Source organism: Lathamus discolor, chromosome 2 (genome assembly GCF_037157495.1).
Source record: "Lathamus discolor isolate bLatDis1 chromosome 2, bLatDis1.hap1, whole genome shotgun sequence".
Taxonomy (NCBI): domain Eukaryota; kingdom Metazoa; phylum Chordata; class Aves; order Psittaciformes; family Psittacidae; genus Lathamus; species Lathamus discolor.
In genome coordinates this window covers 130,854,613-130,875,062 of record NC_088885.1, presented here as the reverse complement: position 1 = coordinate 130,875,062, position 20,450 = coordinate 130,854,613, and the positions used below count along the sequence as shown (strand labels likewise).

Here is a 20,450-nt window from a genome sequence, read left to right as displayed (position 1 = left end):
TCTGGTTTTTTGGGAGCTCTGCTTGCTTGATCCTGAATAAGATGATAGAAGTGATGGTATTTCTCCGTTCTGCTTTGAGCTGCTTGCTGTCCTTAGTGTTCCCAACCCCCCAAGCAAATGAAAAGAGAAACAAGTAGATCTTCAGCAATGAACTCAAAATAGTAGAAATGAAAGATATTTTATTTGCACATGAAATTTGGTAAATAAAGACCAGATTGATATTTGTTTGTTTAATATGTCCATGAGATAGTCCATGCACGAGGATGGTAGAGTAGAACACCTGATTTGATGGCACTTACTAATTGCAGCTTGTAATTACAACCAGTAACGTAATAGAAATAAGAACAAAAAAGTTTGTTTGAACTTCCCTGCTACCCTGCATTGGCATGCTCTTTTTTATCTCCAATTCCAGGTCTTTTAAGTTTCCCCAGAGGTGGCCAGCAAACTCCAGGTGTATATTCCTCTTCTTCTGGCCTTCAGTGCTTGTTGTCCAGCCCAGGGCACATTTCCAGTCCCTCTCATGTCCTGTGCATGTCCGCGGCTAGCCTCAGTGGCACTGGGCACACCTCACACTGCTTTTGCAGCAGGAGAGGTGAGGGGAGCCACCTGCCTGGCAGTTCCCTTCCTGCTTGCACAGCCAGGCACGTAGGACACTGCAAGAAAATGTGATAATTGGTTTAGTTCATTCTAAACTCACTGTTTGTGAAACCAGTAATTGGGAAGGCAATTATGGGTGCCCGTTCCTGGCCAGCAAAGCCCTTTTTAGCCTGGTGGAGTACCTGAGTTCTTGATGGCGAGTGTGTTTAGAAAACCTTGAAGTGCAGCAACAGGACTGCTAAATGAAAAATGAACCCCTTTTTTTGCAACTGTGAACCTCCATTTTTCTTCTGTTTAAGGCTCTCCAAGACAGCTTCTTAATTTTTATATGTTCCTAGGCAGTGTGTTTCTCAGGAGCTTGTTTTATTTAAGAAAAGAAAAACAGCGCTGAAGGACTTACAGAGATGCCATGACCGTGGGCTGTCCTCCAGCTGAACCAGCTAGCTGGGTTCGCCGAGCAATGACTGCAAGTTATCCACTTGCATGTGCAGCATATACAGAACACAGAACAAGGAGTTATTTCTGTGAGACTTAAACATTGCAAGCAAATTTTGTAGATGCACACATTCAATAAGTAATATTTTTATTTGCTTCTAATTGGTGTCTGATTATCTTAGATGACATGTCATGTACTTTTCTGCAAGGAATTTGCCATGGGTGTATATGGGATGAGAAAGGAAGTTGCTATGCTTTCACATCTTCATCCCTTCATGTTCATATTGTAGAGAGAGAAGGGCTCAAATATCTCTGAATCATTTTTGTTTAGACCTGACAACAGTGTATGGGAAGGACTGTAGCTTCCCAGTGTACCTCACTGTCTCTCCCTGTAATCTCAGTAACACCTCTCTGTCTAGTTATAATAACACATGTGCTTCTTGTGCCAGTCAGTGAAGAATTTCAAATGTCACAAGTTGGTAATTGTGTATTTGGCATTCAACAGGTATCTTTATGCGTACTGAATTTCACATGTGGGACTGAAAGTTTCTGTCATTCATCTGGATAGATGCTGTATATTTCAGTAGCACCTTAGGCTGGTACTGGGGCACATGGTTTTTGGAAATAAGTTGTATTTAGCTGCATAAACACTGTCAAACACCTCATGATGAAAAGGGTTGAAGTTTCTAGCTGACTCCAGTTCTTCGTGCCTTACACCGTATTGTGGATCCAGGCAACATAAATGTTTAAATTTGTATTTTAATAACTAGGAAATATATTCTATGGGTGGTTTCGTATATTCAGTCAAATGATGAAGATAGGGACTTTGTCCTAGCCTGGTTGAAAATAAATACTACATTACTATACATTAGTGCATACTATACATTATAAAGAAGTCTTACAATGACCTTAAAACACATTATCTTCCGTATTGTTAGAGAGCAGCAGTTTACAAATGCTTAGAGTGGTTAGATTGACATGGTTTATGTGTAATAAGCAACTGCCGGTGAAGCGAGTAATTAAATGCAAAGTATACTCGAAAATGTAATAATACATTGAAATTCAGGGCAGATTATTTCCAAGCATCATTACGAGAATCTGTCTTATCTCTTTGTATTCCAGTATGAATAGAGATTTCTGGCAAAATGGAAATGCAGTGCATTCTTTCCTTCCAGTGAGGACGCCGTTTGGGGATGGGAAAAATGAGAGCCTTTTTACAGAAAAAAACTCTGTTACGGGAACTTGAACTGGAAATACTGTATAAAGTAGTAAGAATAAACAAAAACATTTGTCCATCTGTGGATTTAATTTAAATATTTTTTACTTGCGTGATGTTATCTTGGTAATAAGTTCAGTCTTTCTCATTGCTGCTTGTCATGTTTTGCTGTGAACTTTACTCCTGATTTCTTTCTTGTTCAGAAACGTGGCTTATCCCTGTCCCTAGAGCATAGTCTAGCTGTTCAGGCTGGCCTGAAAAGATCCTTGCAGTTATTAAGCTCTTCTTTTGGCTGAACATTTAAAACGTGTATCATGTTAAATATACACATTTAATTATTGTTTTACGTTAATACACTAGGCTGGAATATATTGATTCCTTCTTTTGCTTTTTTTTTTTGAGCTGCATATTTGCTCTGTAGTGGATAAAAATATTGCAAAAGCCTTGTTTAAAAAGAAAAAAAATAAAATCTTGTGGCTTTTGTTTTCTTAACAGATGGAAGGTTTATTGGCAGTCCCTAACATTTAGCATGCTTACATCTATTTCGGAAAACGGAAAGAGTTGGTCACAAAGTCAGACCGAAAAAATTGTTTATACAAACCAACAGTTATCCAGCACATTGGCTGATGCTAAATTGGCTTGTAGCTATTGGTGTTTTTTTAATGGGTGTTTAATCAGAAGAGTTTTTTGGATAGAATTAGACCAACTGGTTACATAGTAGATCATATGGAAATCATAAATCCTTATCCTGAACTGTGTCTCTTTAACAGTTACATGGTGTTACTATTGTACGTAGGCTGAGGACTCACAATTCCTAGAATGGTTTGGGCTGCAAGTGACCTTAAGTTCTGACCCCCTTGCCATGGGCAGGGACACCTTCCACTAGACCAGGTTGCTCCAAGCCCTGTCCAACCTGTCCTTGAACACTGCCAGGGATGGGGCAGCCACAGCTTCTCTGGGCAACCTGTTCCAATGCCTCACCACCCTCACGGTGAACTATTTCTCCCTAGTATCTAACCTAAATCTCCTCTATGTCAGTTTACAAACATTCCCCCTTGTCCTATCACTACATGCCCTTCTAAAAAGTCCCTCTCTGGCTTTCTTGTAGGCCTCTTTAGGTACTGGAAGGATGCTTACAGGGTTTCCCTGGAGTCTCTTCTCCAGGCTGAACAAGCCTAACTCTCTCAGCCTGTCTTCACAGGAGACGTGCTCTAGCCCTCTCATCATCTTCATGGCTCTCCACTCTGTGACCCAGCTTGTGCATTTGAAGAAGTTTTTGACGTTTGCACTATTAGGTGTTGAAAAGTCAGAGGAGAGTGGGTGGGAAGGCTGGTGATTGCTGGAAAAGCAGTGGAACAAGTAAAGCCAGATCAGCCCCCAAGTACGGGGCAGTGCCAGAGCAGAGCTCCAGCAGGAAAGGTGCAGGTAATACTGAGCTGTTGTTTCCAAGCAGAGACGTATCAAAAGTTTCCCTTGCCCAAGTGGTTATGGAGGGAAGTTGTCAAAGGCAGATGAGGGTAGCTGCAGACAGAAACAAAGCTAGTTTTTAAAATTTGGACGTAGTTTGTAACTCCTGTTTCTGCGACTGAACTTCCAAGTGATGTCAGTTGCCTGAGGCCAGGTTGCAAATGACTCCGTTGAAAGTAAGTTTAAGGTTGCTGATGGCTTGAGGGTGAAAATATGCAATGAATTGCATAGAAAAACTGTTAGCCTATTGTGAAATGGTTTATATGAGTGAAAATCCTAAGTGCATGGAAAAAATTGGATGTGTTTTTATCAGCAGTTGATGCTGAAGGCAGTAAGGTGGCAAATACAGAGATGTAAGAAAAGCCAGACCAGAAGGGAACAGCCTAAAAATGGAGTTTGAGAAGAACGGAGGAGAGAAATGTGAAGTGTTTGGAGTAAGCTGAAATAAATTGAAGTTGCAGTGTTAACATCTGGCTGTCTGCAAGACGGGCAGCTTCTCCTTGGACTAGACCTTCCACAAAATTTCTGATGAAACATGCTATGGACTTAGAGGACCACTACAAGCCTCAGAGTGTTTAAAAGAATGTCAAGGATCTGTCAGGGGAAAAATAAGAATTCCTGATTGGTTATTGCAGAACAGTTATCGGGAAAAATATGTTGAAAATTGTCCATGTTTTCCAGAACTGTGAGAGATGTTGAAGCAGACCTTGAAAGCAGCAGGGTCCTGATGGTTGGTCAGTGTGTTTGCCAAGAAGTGATCAATCTGCGGCCTTTGGCACTCTGCACATCAATGTCTGCTTGTATAGGTGGTTGGGTTTCCAGCAAAAGACCCTGTATCCTTCAATTTAGGGCAGGTGTCTCAGGTGGAAATGGCTCCTGTAGACATGGATGAATTAAACAAGAAAAATTGCCTGTAGAGCAGGAGAATGCCACAGGAGAGTGGCCCCCAAGGGAAGCTCATGGCTTTCTCTCGTGATCACCTGCTTTTGAAGCAGAAAAGATTCTTTATCCGCAGTTGCTCTCAAGGGAAAGTTTAGAAGCAGGTTAATATTTCCAAACATCTTTTGAAAACTGAAGGAGCAGAAGAGAGTCTAAGCATTGGATTTGGTCTTCTGCTCTTTCTGGCCATTTTAGCCAGCAGACCTGGGACTGTGTCAACCTAAGCACTTGCTTCTGTGGTTTTAGTCATTCCTCACTTCTGTACGCTTGCTTGGGGCTGGCTGTTCATTATGGCATATTGACATATGAAAATGAAGCTGTTATTTGACTATATTTGAACTGTATGTGAATAGTTTTGACATATATGAATAGGTTATCTGGTATCACAGTGCAAGTATTCTGCTATTTACGGTTAGGTTTTATTTGTACAGCTGCAGTCTGAGAACCTTTTGTCATCACTGTTTAGGTCTGTAAAGAAAACTTGATAGTGTATGGCACAGTATGTTTGCTGAAACTAAATAAAATATTATAGTTCCATAAATTGAGGAGGTTTTTGTTGTTTTGTTGGGTTTTTTGTGCTTTGTTTTTTGTTTGTTTGTTTTTTTTTTCCTTTGGTAAAATCATGGATTTATTGGGTTAAAAAAAAAATTAAATCATCCTGATGAATACTGTGTTCAGTCTGGCATTGAAGGGTAGGGAATAAGGGAGGCTGCCCCTGTACTCTCAAGGCCTTCTCCACTACGGGTGGTGCAGAGCAAGGAGGAAACTGCTGGGTCCTGCCTCATACATGTGCACACCAGCACCCTGCCATGCACAGCACATGTAGCTGCTCATGCCCTGCTCAGCACCATCCTCTGCACTGGATAAGGTGGAAACCCTAGGGAGGGAGAAAATGATGCGTGGTTATGCAATGCAAGACCATATGGCAATGGAATGGATAGAATTCGAGTCTTATATGTACCTTCATTTGTATTATATAATTTCTAGGGGCTTGATATCGGAATGTGGCTATTCTCAGGTTTTGGGGGGTGTTTTTTGCTTTAGTGCATCACTTCTAAGTCAATTCTGTTGAAAATTGAAGGGAACTCAGCATCTGCTAAGATCCTCAGACCCTAAAAAACGGGCTTACTGTAAACCTAAGAATTTTTTTATAAAATAATCCTTAAATCAGAATTAAATTTATGTTATTTATACATCTTCTCCTAATTCTGTGTGGTCACATGCTGATTGTTTTGTCTTCCAGGCAGATTTTCTTGGTAATGTGTCATCTATTTGTGCGTGAAGATGTGCAAAATGACTAATTCTTTCTACTATTTACATTCATAAAGGAACAATTCTAGTTTTGTTCTTTAAGCAATGTCTAAAAGCCTTTCTCTGGAAACACTAGAGTAAGGCAATTGGTCTGAAGTATTTATACGTTAGCAGTGTTGCATAGTTTACTGAATGAAACAAAATTACCTTGGCAAGGTTGTCTTTCCCATGAATTTAAAATTGCTTGTGCTGTTTTTATACCTGCCAAGGTCTGAAAGCTATGAACAGGGAGGTATGTGGAGAGAGGATTATTTTTTTATGTATTTTTATGTGTAAACATATACACATATATTGATTAACGTTTTGGATGATGAAAAGGAGTACAGGGGAAGCGTTTACATAGGGATTTTCAGCTTATTGGTGGGGGTACTTTCTGAGAGCAACACATCCTCGATCTCTCCACTGTAAAGATCAGCAATAATTTACAGGCATCTACAAATACAGTTTGCAAGTCCTAGGTGTCTGGACTTCTCCAAGATGGTGCATGTGTCGTGGAAGTACCTCTGCTCATGGTGGGACAAGCATCTATTTTGTTGGGTTGTATTTTGTGTGGCTGTTTGGGTTGCCTCCCTGGTGCATCTCTTGGACTTACCACAAGTTAGCAGTTAAAGCTCCTGGTCTTAAAAGCACAGATATCTAGAAATAACTCTATTAGTGGGTGTTTCTGGCAGGCAGGTACATGAGGAAGCTAGCAAGCTGAGGGTCTGGGGGAGTTTGGCTACTGTACAGCAGAATGAGAGACTTGCGACAGTCTGCGAGATAGTCTGTCCGTGTGACCTATCTCAGCATAGTTGGCCAGGGAATGGCATTCCAGAGAAAAGTTTAGGTCCTGGGCTTTATTCTGCTTGCTGGGAAGACGGAGTGTCTTGGTTCTGTTGGTTTTCCATGCTCTTCACTGCAACCTTGCAAGAGTTCGGTTTATAAACACCAATGCATTGTATTCTGGAGAGGTAGTGTATTTGTTAAGATACCTGTTTACTAAGGAAGTCTCTGCTTATGGGAAGCAGCAGACCTGAAGATCTGGGAAGTGCTGGCAGCCAAAGAGACAACCTGACACTGCTTCTGTCTGTGTCTGTGCTCCTCATTGCTGGATGGGCTCCACATGGAGATCCAGACGGCATAACTTCCTCCCCTTTGCCTTCTGGCACCTGAGTTGGATCATAGTGAATAATTTTTCTGCTCTTGGAGAAACCCTTATTTACAAATGCAGCTGTTAAAGAATCCAGTAAGTGACTGGCAGAAGAGCTTTGCTTTCTTTATTGCCTTTTATCTGGATTCTGATTTTTTTCCTGGAATTTTAGGAGGAGGGCAGCTGGCATTTATTTAGTGTAGTTACGCAGCACAGATGTGTATACATTTAATGTATATGTTCTGTGGTTTCTGATACTTCAAATACCTTTTTGATTTAACAGTAAGAGGTAACTACTTGCTTTATCAAATGGAAAATAATTGCTTATTTTTCTGCATAGTCTTCAACACTGTTGAGAAATTAATGGCAGGTTTAGACTTTATGAAGGGCAAAGAAATGGTATTCTCTGATTCAAACTATTTAGAAGTAAATGCCTGTGGGTATTGGGTCATGTGTCGTGCCCCCCGCTTCCCCCTCCCCCCCCCCCCTTACATTTTGGGAGAATTAGAGGAAAATTTAATAATTGCTTTCAATTTTGCAGGCAGCCAGCATCAAGCGTGAAATGACCTTTCCTGCATTTCAACAGGAGGATGTAAAATACGACGTCAGTCAAAAACTGCCAGACCAACAGTTTCTCCTGTTCACCACAAAGGAGGAAGATTTAAAAACAGCAGAGACCAAAAAACCAAACAGAGCTCACGAGTATGAGAAGGAAAACACTCGTTCTGTTTGTCTTCTGGAGCAGAAGCGCAAGGTTGTTTCTTCAAATATTGATGTGCCTCCAGCAAGGTAAGGACAGTTGGGTTTTTTTTGTGTTTTGTTTAACCTTTTTTTCTGCTTCCGTTTTAATGTTTTGTTTTTAGTGGGATGTTAGAGGTAAGTTTGGTAAGTAATACTGTGAAATAATAAGACAAGTATTTGTGTCCAAGCAGTCCAAAATCAAACACAACGCCACTATTTGAGAGATCAGCTAGAAAACTGAAAGCAGTACTAGCAGAAACTGAGGCCATCTGTAGTGTAGGACTTTGTATTGCTTTTGCAATGTTTTTGCCTTTAGAATGTGATGCAGCTGAGTTACTCTCAGAAGAGGACATGTCTTAACAGAAAGAGATTGTTGACCCAGCTTGACCCCAAGATGTAATCTTCTAAATTAGACACAGAATCATCCTACCTGATACCATTTTTTTAATTATTATTTTTTAGTATCATATCTACAACCGCTTTATAGTCATGGATGTGACTTACACTGCATAGAGGGAATGTGGTATCTTAAGTTCCATTACATCCTGGTATAGGCATACAGCTGTGTTATAATATTGAGAATCTCAGTAATCTAAAGAATCTTGCGTTTTGGGGAAGGACTTCACTGCTTTGAGAAAGAAAAGGAATGACTCCTAGGAAATGCTGAACATTAGTATAAAAAAACCCATATCCGGTAATGCTAAACAGACTCACTTCTATTCACGGTGGGGAAAATGACAACAAATTGGGTATTCTATTTTGCAAGATAACAAGCACTGTTTCTTTTTGTTATTCATGATTTGGTGTTGCCATCAGTCTATCTGCAGAGATTTGTTTTCCTTAACTTGCCTGGTAAATTGACTTGCACATGGTATTCAGTGAAACACCTTCTGAGTTTATATTGTCACTTAAAAAATACTGGATGCTTTGTTGTTTTTTGTTTGCTTGCTGTCTAAAAACCAACATAAACCAGCAGGTTCTGCCACATTACCCAGAACAGGATGACTGTCATTTTCCTCTTGCTTTCATAGATGACACTTGTGAAAACCACAAAGTTCATGAGCATTTTGACACCATTTTTCCCCCCATATATATATCTAGTAAAAAGCTGTGCATTTAAAACTTGAATATGTTAGGATACTTCCTTGAGATTTTCACCAGTAATTAACCCTGTAATGGCTGAGTGCCTTTCACAGTTATCCTTATGTGTCTCTAAGCAAGTAGGAGCGTCAGAAAATTCAGGTTCACAGGGACCTCAGGAAATCACCTAGTCCAACTTCCTGCTTGAACCGCATATTAGAATTTCCATTTTACAATTCAGGTGGCTGAAGTATGGGATTTAAGTGCCTTTTTGCGTGGCTTCATGCAGATAATGCTCTTCAAGAAGCGGTTGATCTCTGCTTTCCTGTAACTGTAAAATATCCATCCTTGGAGGGATGGATGTTTTTTCCCAAACAGGGTGAAAAATAGGATGAATAAATATCTTTAATGCCTTTTTAAGACTAATTGTGACACCAGTTGTGATCACAGGATACTTAAGATTTTAGGAAACAACTCAATTTCACATGTAAAGTTGTCTTCTAAAATTGTTCTTTGTTTCCATATTTTGTTTGGAACAGAAAAATGAACATATTATGTTGTTGCATATTTTCAGACATACAGGTTGAACTGCTACATTAGCAGAATTAGAAAATGAAGTAGAAAACAAACCTGGAGTCTAGATTGAATAGCATGATAAACATTTCTGTCACTCTTGCTACAGTTTTGCAGACAAGTTTAAGTTTCACTTTTAATCTGAGGTGAGATATTGGGCCATTTGTCCACACATTCAATACATTTGATGTTCTCCTGCCTCATTAGAAGCCACTTCCACTCTTCTGTCTAGGACTGTTTTGATGGAGTTGCGTGTTTCCTAGAGGCACATTCCTTCTCCCTTCGCCTCCTGGCAGGACTTGTTGGGTCGGCTGTCCTCTGCTCTGATGAGAACATCCATACGCCTTTTCAGATTTGTCATATCCAATTGTGGAAGGTCATCTTGAATTAATTAGATGATGTTTACAAAAACATGGAAGAAATAAGGGGTTTCATATGACCTTCAGTTTCTTATTGCTGCATTCGCCCTTTTTACAAAAAAAACCCCTCACAGCTATTGTTAATGAAGTAGAAAAATGCTGTGGAAATGAAGCTTGCTATTTATTGTTTTAAATCCTTAGTGGAGCTCAGGTTACCCACTTCTCTTCAGATGCCAAAGTAAAGGGTAACATTAAATTCTGCAGTATCCTACTAAACCCAGGACAATATGTGATTTTGAGACAGAAGGTTATCATACTGCAGAATCTTCATTAGCAAGGGCATATGAGTATCTCTATGAGACCTCTGAAAAACTGGCTGCAAAAGACTTGGTAGCATGGATGAGTATACTTCACTGACCACAAAATGAAACAAAGCCCATCATACCTTATCTGTTTTTTAAGGATCTCAATGAATAAGAATGAAAATCATTGTGAGGCACTGTATCCAAAATAACTAACAGTTCAGAAGGCACCAGCATAATAAATGTTCTTCTGAGGCATTCAGCCACAGGGCTTTCATTATTGCTTGCAGATTCTGAAATTTTAGAGATGTGAAAATAACTTAACCAAGTACCTGGTGTTTCAGGTGTGCTGAAATTACAGTAGGTGGAACTGTAGGGCAGGGACAGACTGGTGGCCCTCTTGAGTTCTCATGCTGGAGAAGAGGACACTAACGGGAACATGGACAGTTTAAAATATGTCAGTGATATATGGAGAGAAGGGGTAGGTCCATACTCAGTAACAGCCCAGCAGTTACATGCTTGCCTAGGGTGTGGTGTGCATTCAGGTTCTTCTGTTGTTGCATTTGGAGCAAGGATCTGAACAGGGGTCTTTGGTGTTCAAAGGAGGTATCGTAACCGTCAAAGTCCTGATGTATTCAAGATGCTTCATAGTGCAGCTCTTTAAAGTAATAGTGTCAGGCTAAATGTGGCAGACCCGAAAGAAATATTTTATTGCATGCAGGAGAATTTTAAGATCGAAATTAAATTGCTTTTTAAAGTTCATCGTTTACAATTTCTATTTAATTTTGAGAAAGTATTGCAGACCTTTCTCTCTGCATTATGAGCTGTACTGGAAGTGTCTTTTGGAGTAAAATAGGAGACCGTGACTTTTTTCTCACTGATTTTTGTGTTTGGGAATGCAAAAATGAAATGAGAGATTAGCAGCATTAAGTCTTTTCAGATTTCTTCATTTGGGCATTTTAAACAAATTTATATTGGAGTTCAGTAGCTTTCCTACTTCTGAAACTCAGATAAGCGTAAATGAAACTGTTCAGCTTGAGTAGACAAATTATTTAATATAATAAGAAAATTGGATTTCTTACTTGCCTTCCAAAGTTTTAATCTGTTGGTAGTTTTAGCACATGAAGGACTGCTGTCTTGGAGAAGGGGGTCTGACCACTCGACTATAAACTGCAATTCTCTTGAGAGTTGAGATATTATCTGTACAACAGAGGAGAGTACGCTTTAGACTGACCTCCAGTTCAAACATGAGCGATCAAACACAGCCCAGATCCCTAGGATCTGAGTAGTTAAAGCTCATTTACTAAAATGAGAGTGGTGTCCTGCAGACTAATCACCTTGTCTTGTGGGCAGAAGCAAGCACAGGTCTAGCAGTGCTCTTGGGCAGCTACATGCATAGAGGTCAGATGTAACCAAAGATGATGTTCCCAGTAGGCAGCAGTGTGGAGTTCACAGAGCTGTTTGCTCATTCGTATTTTCATCAGTTACTTACCATAACGCACACTTACTTCCAAAGCAAGTCAGCAAGAAAATGGGGAAAAGCCTGGACTGCTGATGTGGTGGGTGTGAGGGTATGAGACGTGATATAGGGACCCAGTGCAGGCCAGGCATACAGTGAATGACTTCTGCCTCTTGGAGGATGAGCTTGTAAGGGTGGGAGATGGAGAGCAAGGGATGAAATTTCCTTTTTTTTTTTTTCTTTTTTAATTGAAATATGAGGATAATTGTCAGGAAATTGTGACTGGTTTAAAGGTGCTTTTAGACAGAAGTGTTTCAACCACTCTTCAAAACTTTTATGCATTAGTGTCAGATGTGTTGTCCTTTTTGGGACTGGAAACACCTGAAAGGTTATGAGAATTAAAGAAGGAGCTAGGCAGGCATCACTTCTACCTCTCTGATGGGTGAAAGTATTTGAATAGTTGTGCTTTTATTCAGCTTTTGAGCTCAAAATATTGTGAATTTTTAATTATCCCCTTGCCACATCATTTTCCTTTCCTCCTGTCCTTTCCAGTCCTCCTATGCCCCATCTCCTCTGAAAAAAAAACCTCCTCTGAAAAGGAAATACAAACTTACCAACTGCCTTTTTCTACATTAAGTTTTTGTTCTTAAAGGACCAGCCAAAGCTAAACCTGAGGTGCTTAAGCACTTCCTATAGGATGAAAGCAGCTGTTGTGCAATAAAACCTTCTGGTTCCTGTGCTCTTCTGGTTCACTACTATTAAGCTGTGACATTTACCATGGCAGTAATATATTGGATATTATATTATATTCTTTTATACATATAGAAAGTTGCTTATTATGGTGACATTAATTTTTATTCGCTTACCTATACTTTATCTATTTATATATAATTTAATGAAAGAGTACATGAAGTAATTGAACTAGAGTAAATGAAACATCTCTAGGAATTCTCTCCTACATTGCCTCTTTAGGTCCTTCTAGAATAGCTACAGATAACAGGAGCAAAATTAATTGCAGCCATGTTTTCTGACCATCATTATAAAAAAGCAGTGTAGGCAGTGCTGCATTTTCAGCCCTAAATGATTTTCTTGCCTGGTCTCTCCAGGAATGCAGCTCTGGGCAGCCTTCTGATTAGAGAGTGGTTTGTTGATCTGTAAGGCCTGCTGGGCATGATTGATTATGCACTGTGCATGTCAGTGGAAACATTTGCCTATTTTCATAGGCAAAACTCTCCAGAAGCCTGACTCCGAGATCAGAAGCAGTATCTGCTTGACTGTGATACCCTCACTGGAACTTCCCTATCTGCTTGCAGAGGGAAGGACCTGATGATCAAGTTGCGGATTTCTGTTTATCCAGAGGTGGTGTTTATTCAGAGATCGTATTCTGTTATTCTTCTCCATCTGTTTTAGAAGCCTCATCAGTTCTCCTTGGGAGAGCTCCTTTTCTGTACCTCTTAAATTTTGGCAGAGAGGATTGATGGGGCAGCTTTAGAAGGCATCAACTATTTGTTGGCTGCTGAGGCTTTTCAGTCAAACTGGATGCAAACAAAATGCTGAGAAACCAGGCTGTGCTTCACATTTAGTGACTGTAGCTCTGCAAGCTTCTGAGCTCTCCAGCTTTTCCTTCTAGCACAAAAGCACTTAATTGGGGTGTGAGGTTTTCTCCAAATTTTTTCACCATCCTGTAGGTTGAGTGCTCCTGTTTCTTAGATTTCATTTTCTGTGCATCCAGGATAGTTAGAAACTTTGAAAACAGGTGTTTATCATGTAACGAGAATTACTCCCAGGGTCATTCCCGTATTTCAGGGCTTCTGTAGAAATGTTGGTGGTTGGCAATATCATGCATCTAAAAGCAGCTTTTCCAAATATCCACACCAGCTAATTATTGAAGTAGTAAATTGTTGCTTTGTTATGCTAAACTTTAGCTAAATATGTGTGCAGCTTGATTGGATTTCATCCAAGCACTCATTACAGCTTCATTATGTTTCATGTTGCTCATCATGGCCTGCTGCAAAAAGGTGTGGTGCCTTCTGGGATCTGACTGTTCATAGGAAAAAGAGGCTTCCCCAAAGAGCAGTGAGAGAATCTGTTAACACATTTCAAAGTAAAAAACCTGTATTTCTTGATGCTGTTTTTTAATACTAAATTTTCTTTGTGATCTAGAAGGACTGTATATGTGCTTTAAACTTGAGATGCCTTCGATCTGCCTGCAGCGTGCAAAAGTGCTGTAGCAGAAGCTTATTTGGAAAATGTAGATTAAATTGCAGATTAAAAGCTTTACAGTTAGCTACCGCAGAACCAAACTAGAACTCCAAAAGTCACCTTGTTCATTTAACTGGACTGTCAACTTCCAGATTACTTGTCTGGGTATGCATAGTGGTTACTGCCATGATAGCTGAAACAGCTTCTCATGGTGCTGAGACAGATGACAGCTTGCAGAATGTTGGAAACTCACTTTTCAAGTAGTGAGATGGATCAGGTCTCAAGTTCTGGGGAACAGGGGATACACTCAGTGGGATTGTCCCATTCAAAGCATCCTGACCATAGGGATGGCTGAGCTTGCTGTAAGATTGGATTTCATGGCTGGTGGTACAAACTCAGGCATTAGCGTTCAGAAGAGCCATAGTGGTATCTTGGCCAGAGAGCCATAGTGGTATCTTGGATTGGTGATTTGCTGGAAAGGGGTAACATACCCAGCTGTAGAAAAATTTACTCTGAAAGTGTGCATAATGTATTTTTATTTTCCAGTGGACTTTTGTCTTCTGATGTGTGCAGTAGTATTACTGGTGGAGGTGGCTGATGTCTTCTCTGAAGTAACAAGTGAGAAAGACAAGAGGAAATGACCTCAAGCTGTACTGGGGGGGGTGGGGGGTTGGGGGGGGTGGTGAGGGTTAGACTGGGTATTAGGAAAAATTTCTTCACCGAAAGGGTTGTCAAGTGTTGGAACAGGCTGCCCAGGGAAGTGGAATCACCATCCCTGGAAGTGTTCACAAACCGTGTAGATGAGGCCCTTAGTGACAGGTTGGCAGTCCTGGGGTAATGGTTGGACTTGATGATCTTAAAAGGTCTTTTCCAACCTAGTTGATTCAATGATTAATGTTATGAGAGGGAACTACTAACACCAGCTGGTGACTTCAGGCATCTGGATTTTGGCCAGTGTTTTTGTCCAGTTTTTTAACTGTGGACTTGTAATGGCATTTCTGGGGAATGAAATTCCAGTGAAAACAGAGCATGAAAATTTGATTGTATAATAAATAGTTGTAGTTGTCCTACTGCCTGACATTGCAGTCTGTATTATTTTAGGTAACTATTATTTTCAAAAGAAGATTTTGCTTGTGCATGTATACATACATATGCAGAAACATATGTATATATATACGTAGAATTAAGTTTGAATTTCTTTAGAAAATCTCATTCAGAGCACTGCTGAGAAATTTGTCTTCATCTATAGAAGACGCTCACCTTTAAAATCTTCTTCCACTGGTGGCCAAGACAGAAGGCTAAATAATGTTATCTGTGTGATGGGAGTTGCCAATGGACAGTGATCTCATTTCCAAGCAAATTTCAATGAATTCCTCTAATGTGGCAGAGAGGAAAAATGTGTCCTTAATCTGCAGCGACCATTAGGCGCTGGCTCTTGAAGAGCTGCATTCAGTCAGCATTGCTGTTTTATCTGTTAGCCATTGCTGTGAATGCGTGGCTTGTTCTCAGCTCTTCAGTTCCCTTAAAAAATGGAGTGTCATTTCAAAACACTCTTCAACAGCAGGCAATATTCAATAAGAGTAATTTCTTTGTGGTTTGTGTTAGCTGTGGCACAAAAAAAATTCCTCTTGAAATGCCATCTGTGCTGAGAAAAGAAAAAAAGTCAATGGGTACATGGTTTATAACTTGTGTATCTGAAATGCGCAAGCATGGGCTACTGTGTGCATGGTTACATAGATTACATACATTGTAGCTGTTTTATTTAGATGCTATAAAATGAAAATATTCTAGTTTATGCAGTGGTATTCAATGTTGCATCGCTGATGTCAGCAAAGACGTGAAACTTCCCTCTCTGAGAGAAGTTGCATCATTGATTGTTACTTGTAAAATATTTTAGACATTTCCATCTTAACTCCTTAAGTATCATCTCCATGAAAGCATTCATTTTTCACGTTTAAAAAAGGGAGGTGGAAAGTGATATGCTTGTGTTATATGTACAAGAATTTTTCAGTGTTTTGTTTGTATCCCTAAGACAGCTGCACTACAATGAAAATCAGCTAACCCTATATTTTTATGTGGTATGTAAAGTGTATAATTGGTTTGAATAGATGAAAGGCTATTTTTAAGGTGCCTTGTATTAATTTCTGTAAGAAAGATTTTCTGATCTCTGTTATATGATGGTTTATATGCATCAAATACCCACTTCGCCTATAACTGCTTCAATTTTTGTGACAAGGGGAGAATTGTCAAAGGATGGCACATTTCATCACTTTCAAATATCAATGTCTAGATTAGGGTATGTTTGTAAATTAGGTTTTTCTAGTGGGTTATTTTTATTTGAAGCAGAACTTGCATCTCCTTGTGGTTTTAGCAATCTGCATGCTTTAGTGTAAGTTCCAAGTCTTCCCTTTTTACTCCCTAATCATTTTGGGAAAATGGTGGAACAGAAGTGTTGCTATATATACAAGGTCTGCATGAAGCAACTACAATTTTTGATAAGTTGCTAGTCTTTCCAAATAAAATAACCTTTGACTTTTTTACTGGAGCAGCGCTTGATGTCAGTGTTGCATTGGACATGTGCTGCACATGACCTGCAGTGTGGCTTTTGTTCCCTGTGGAAAGCCTGGTTCCATACCTGAAAGGACACTTTTTGGAAGCTTCCAAGAGTTAAGCTGTTGTGTTCAATATATTTATAACACATACTGAATGACTAGTTCACAGTTTTCTTGAGCCAGCAATAAGAGATAGGTTTTGTTCTGCAAGTACGCTCGTTAAGCTCACTACGTAAGGAGTTTTGTGAGTTTACACTGCTCTGTATTTTAGATTCTGCCAAGAGAGTTCCTGCAGGTGATCTGATACTGTGTCTGACAAGTAACACTTGGGCCATCTGTGCTTGGTATCCAGTGAACAGAACAGTGGTAGTTGCATCTTCAGTGAACCACAAGGAAGCTGTTCATGAAATAGAAACTTCTGCTATTAGTGGCCCTAGCAGAGAAGGTACATCCCAAAGTACTTTGCTCTTCCGTCCATACAGTAAAGACGAAATGAGGCATTTTGCTAAAACTATTTAAAATTCCTAAGCAAATGTATGTTTACACTTTGCATAGAACCAACGTTTAGAAACAACTTTGTTCTCAATTTGGGATAAAACATTCACTGTTAGTGGCTGTGTATGTGAAATGGTTTGTTGGATAACCGTATCTTCAAAATAGCCTCCTTGGAGAAGTGACGGAAGAAGTGTAGAATAACTTTGCCAGAATAGAGTAGCAGGGTGTTTCCTTTTTTAAATTATACGTTATACTAAATTCTAGGTATCTGAGAGTTGTGCTTCCTTCTCTCCAGGCGTGTATCAGAAGCCCACATGTTGCTGGACACCCCAGCTGTGTTGTCCTATGGAAACAGCTGTCCTCTGCAGCATCAACGCTTGGCATACTGTATTAGGGGCAGCTGCATTCTTCATGCTATACTGTGTTCCCAAACTTGAGCTCCCTGTTGTCTGCTTTTTTCCTTAACTTGGATCATCTGTTCTGTTTTCACTGTGAAGGTCCATTCAGTTCCTCCCATGAAGCCGAGGCAGGCAGTGAAAGAAGGTTTAAAAAAAAAAAAAGGCATTTAGGACTTTCCCATAAACACACACAGTGCCACATGTGGCAGCATGGAGCAGAAAGTGCTGTGTGCTTGGTGGCTTGGTGTGAAGAGATTCCTCACCTGGCTGAATGAGGAGGGAAAGATGACGAAGAGGATGTGCTGGGCCTGTTTTGATATTTCCCTCTAATGAAAAGTGCCTGTAAAAAAAAGTTTGATGCCACTTCTTGGTAAGTCTGTGCTGATGATATAGAAAGAATGTTTTGGCTGCTTTTTCAGCGCTTGTTAACTCTTGAGAAGTCATGGACATTTGTTTCATTAATGTCTTCTTGAATGAAATTACTTGCCTTCTCTCTTCTCTCCTCTCAAAATTGGCAATAGCAGGGCTATTAATATGGGGCATGCTCATGCTATCTCTTGCTTCTCAGTGTTGCTTAGTTTATTTTATATAATGGTGGTTGCTTTTATAGGGTTCATTGGGCCTTTGGCACCAAGAATACAGATGTGTAATTTTCCTAGTAAGTGCTGAGTAGCTATTAAATATTAATTTTTATTTATATATGTACATATAGATATAATCAGAGGGTAAGCATGTGTTTGTGTGACCTACTTGTGCCCTCATTTCGAATATCCTGAGAAATATCTTGTTGATATTTAACCTTTCTAAACTAGTGTTTCTACTTTTAGTACCTAGCTAGATCTTTTAGTACTTTCAGATCACAGGAATAACAACAGCAGTAGTAAAAATCTAATTGATGTTGAAAGCCCTTTAAAATATGTCACATTAAAAGGCTTGTGGTTACACTTCTTTTTTTTTTGTGGTATATGTTTTCTGATTATGTTGACAGAAATTCAAAATATTGCAGAGGAAGATGCATTACAATCTCTCACTAATCTCTGAAGTAAATATCTTCAGGGGAATGCAGCAATTTTGTCATTACATTTTGATATAATGAAGAAGCTTGGGGTGAATATCTACATTGAATGTATAATACAGGTCTTACAAATACATTGGAATATGCTACACTTATAATAAATCATTAACATTAAACCAGTGCAAAACCTAGCTTTCACATCTCAATTTAAGACAGAATGTGTAACACTAATAAATAGGGCTTGTATTGATCCTACAGATAGAAGCTTTGGATTTCATTATGCAGCAAATGTTCTTAGTTATCTTTGGGGTTTTTTTTCTTGGGATTTTTTTTTTTTCTGGCAACCTGTTGTGCAGACATCCAAACTGTTCACAGTATTAATTGAGTTTCCTTGTCATTATTATGGCAGAGGAATTGGAAAGGCAGCATATCTGCAGTAGGGAGCTGCATTTACATACCAGAGAAAAATGTAGTTGCTGTGAAGGAAGCCACGAGGGGTCAGTCAGTAGGTGCCAGTGCTGCCCAGCATGACTGAGGCTTCCTTCTGTGGGACAAGGATTGAGGTCGCAGCAGAACTGTGTGGTGGTTGCAACTGAACTTCCACAGAAGTTGATGCTGTCCTTTTTTCACCCATGAAATCCCCCTGAGATGGAGGGGACTGCTTGGGTACTGTTGAGGTGACCCTGGCTCCCGGAGAGTTTTTGTTGTATGTATTGGTAAAATACAGCCCTTGTAAAGGAGCTCAGATTCATCACAGTCCTTCAGTGCCATCTGTGTCTTTTAAAGTACTTTTGGCTCTATCAGTATTTGCCTCTCTGTGATCCTGGAAGTATGGCTTATTTACCTGCTATCAACTATATCAGAAGCAGGAAATACGGAAGATAAAATCTTTAGTCAGACTTCAAAACAGAGAACAACCTGTCTGCCTGTCCATCCCTACATAGAGGAGCAAATATTCAACCGCTCTATGTGTTTCTGCCTTCCTTACCTACTTTTTTAAATTACACCTTGTCTGAGCTACATGTATCCCTTGATGCCATGGGAACTACAAAGCATCTGGCCTAGACTGCTCTCCTGCTTTGTAAAATCTCCTGTTGACTCACTGTGCAATACAGCCTCCCACCTATTGCTGCATATTCTCTTCCTGACACTTGCTCTCCCTGTGCTGTTCCTTCTGTGAGAAAACCATCAGCAACTCTCCAAACCTCACCTTCTTTCAAATACTTCACATTTTTCACAGTTGGACTACTGAAACCTTCCCTTCAGTTCCAGTGAGGAATGCATTTTTCTTCCCCTCCAAAAGATGTATTTCCAAATCCTCTGAAATTACTCTGTCTTCATGCTTCTATGATGTGCTTCATGAATAATGTTTGGGATAAATTGTATTGTAGTGAATTGAGGAATTACATACTTAAAAGCTCCTGTTTACATATTATGCAGAGTGTATGTGCGTGCCTGGAAAATATGTAGATGACCTCTGCCTCCCCTACTGCATTGGGAAGAAAGGCTCCTGAGACCAGTGCAAGCTCACAGAGGAAAGGAAGTAGCTGGGAGAAAGCAGACCTGGCTAATTAAATGCGTGAACCCAGTTGTCATTTTTTTGCTACTATCTTTGTGACGTTATCAGCATTTATATCCAATTATATCTGATTATATCAAATTTTTGTTTGTGGGGGAGCAGTGAACAAGAGTCTGAAGTTCAAATCTCCTTTATTTGGTGGCAAGTATCTTCATTTCTGTGATCCAGCCAACAGTAACAGACTTTCACAAGCAAGGGCAGATGTGTATACGTGCTAGGATGTGTTTCTGTACAACACTAAATCACCAACAGCATAGTTAAAATTTGCTGAGTAATGCCTGTGGTGAGACCACAAACAACATGTATATTATTTCCTTTATATAAGCAGTGACAGACAAATTGTTACCAATTTGTATAAACAGTACAGCCTAAAGAAAACACTAGACTTTGATAGTGTTTCTAGTTTAAAGAGCAATGTCAAACAGAACAGGAAAAAAACCCTAAAAACCAACAAACCAACCCAACCAAACCAAAAACCCACAAGCCAATTGAAAGGTAGACAACAAAAAGCTAGGAGAACAACCATTACAAGCAGATGGCTGATTTCCTCTGTTCCTAAACCAATTTTGTCACTACATATTACTAAGCTTAATGAGCGGGT

At 39.7% G+C, this 20,450-nt stretch overlaps 1 protein-coding gene across 3 annotated transcripts in view; it reads left to right on the top strand.

Moving 5' to 3' along the window:
* The window catches only part of ZNF704 (zinc finger protein 704), an 85,935-nt gene that overhangs the window by 10,286 nt on the left and 55,199 nt on the right, over window positions 1-20,450 (top strand). For 2 of the 3 annotated variants that reach the window (XM_065668488.1, XM_065668486.1), the window contains exon 2: window positions 7,636-7,883. In XM_065668488.1, the coding sequence (XP_065524560.1) occupies window positions 7,657-7,883 (227 nt within the window). In that variant the 5' untranslated portion in view covers window positions 7,636-7,656. The remainder of the gene's footprint in view (window positions 1-7,635; window positions 7,884-20,450) is intronic. The other variant, XM_065668487.1, reaches the window with a different exon arrangement.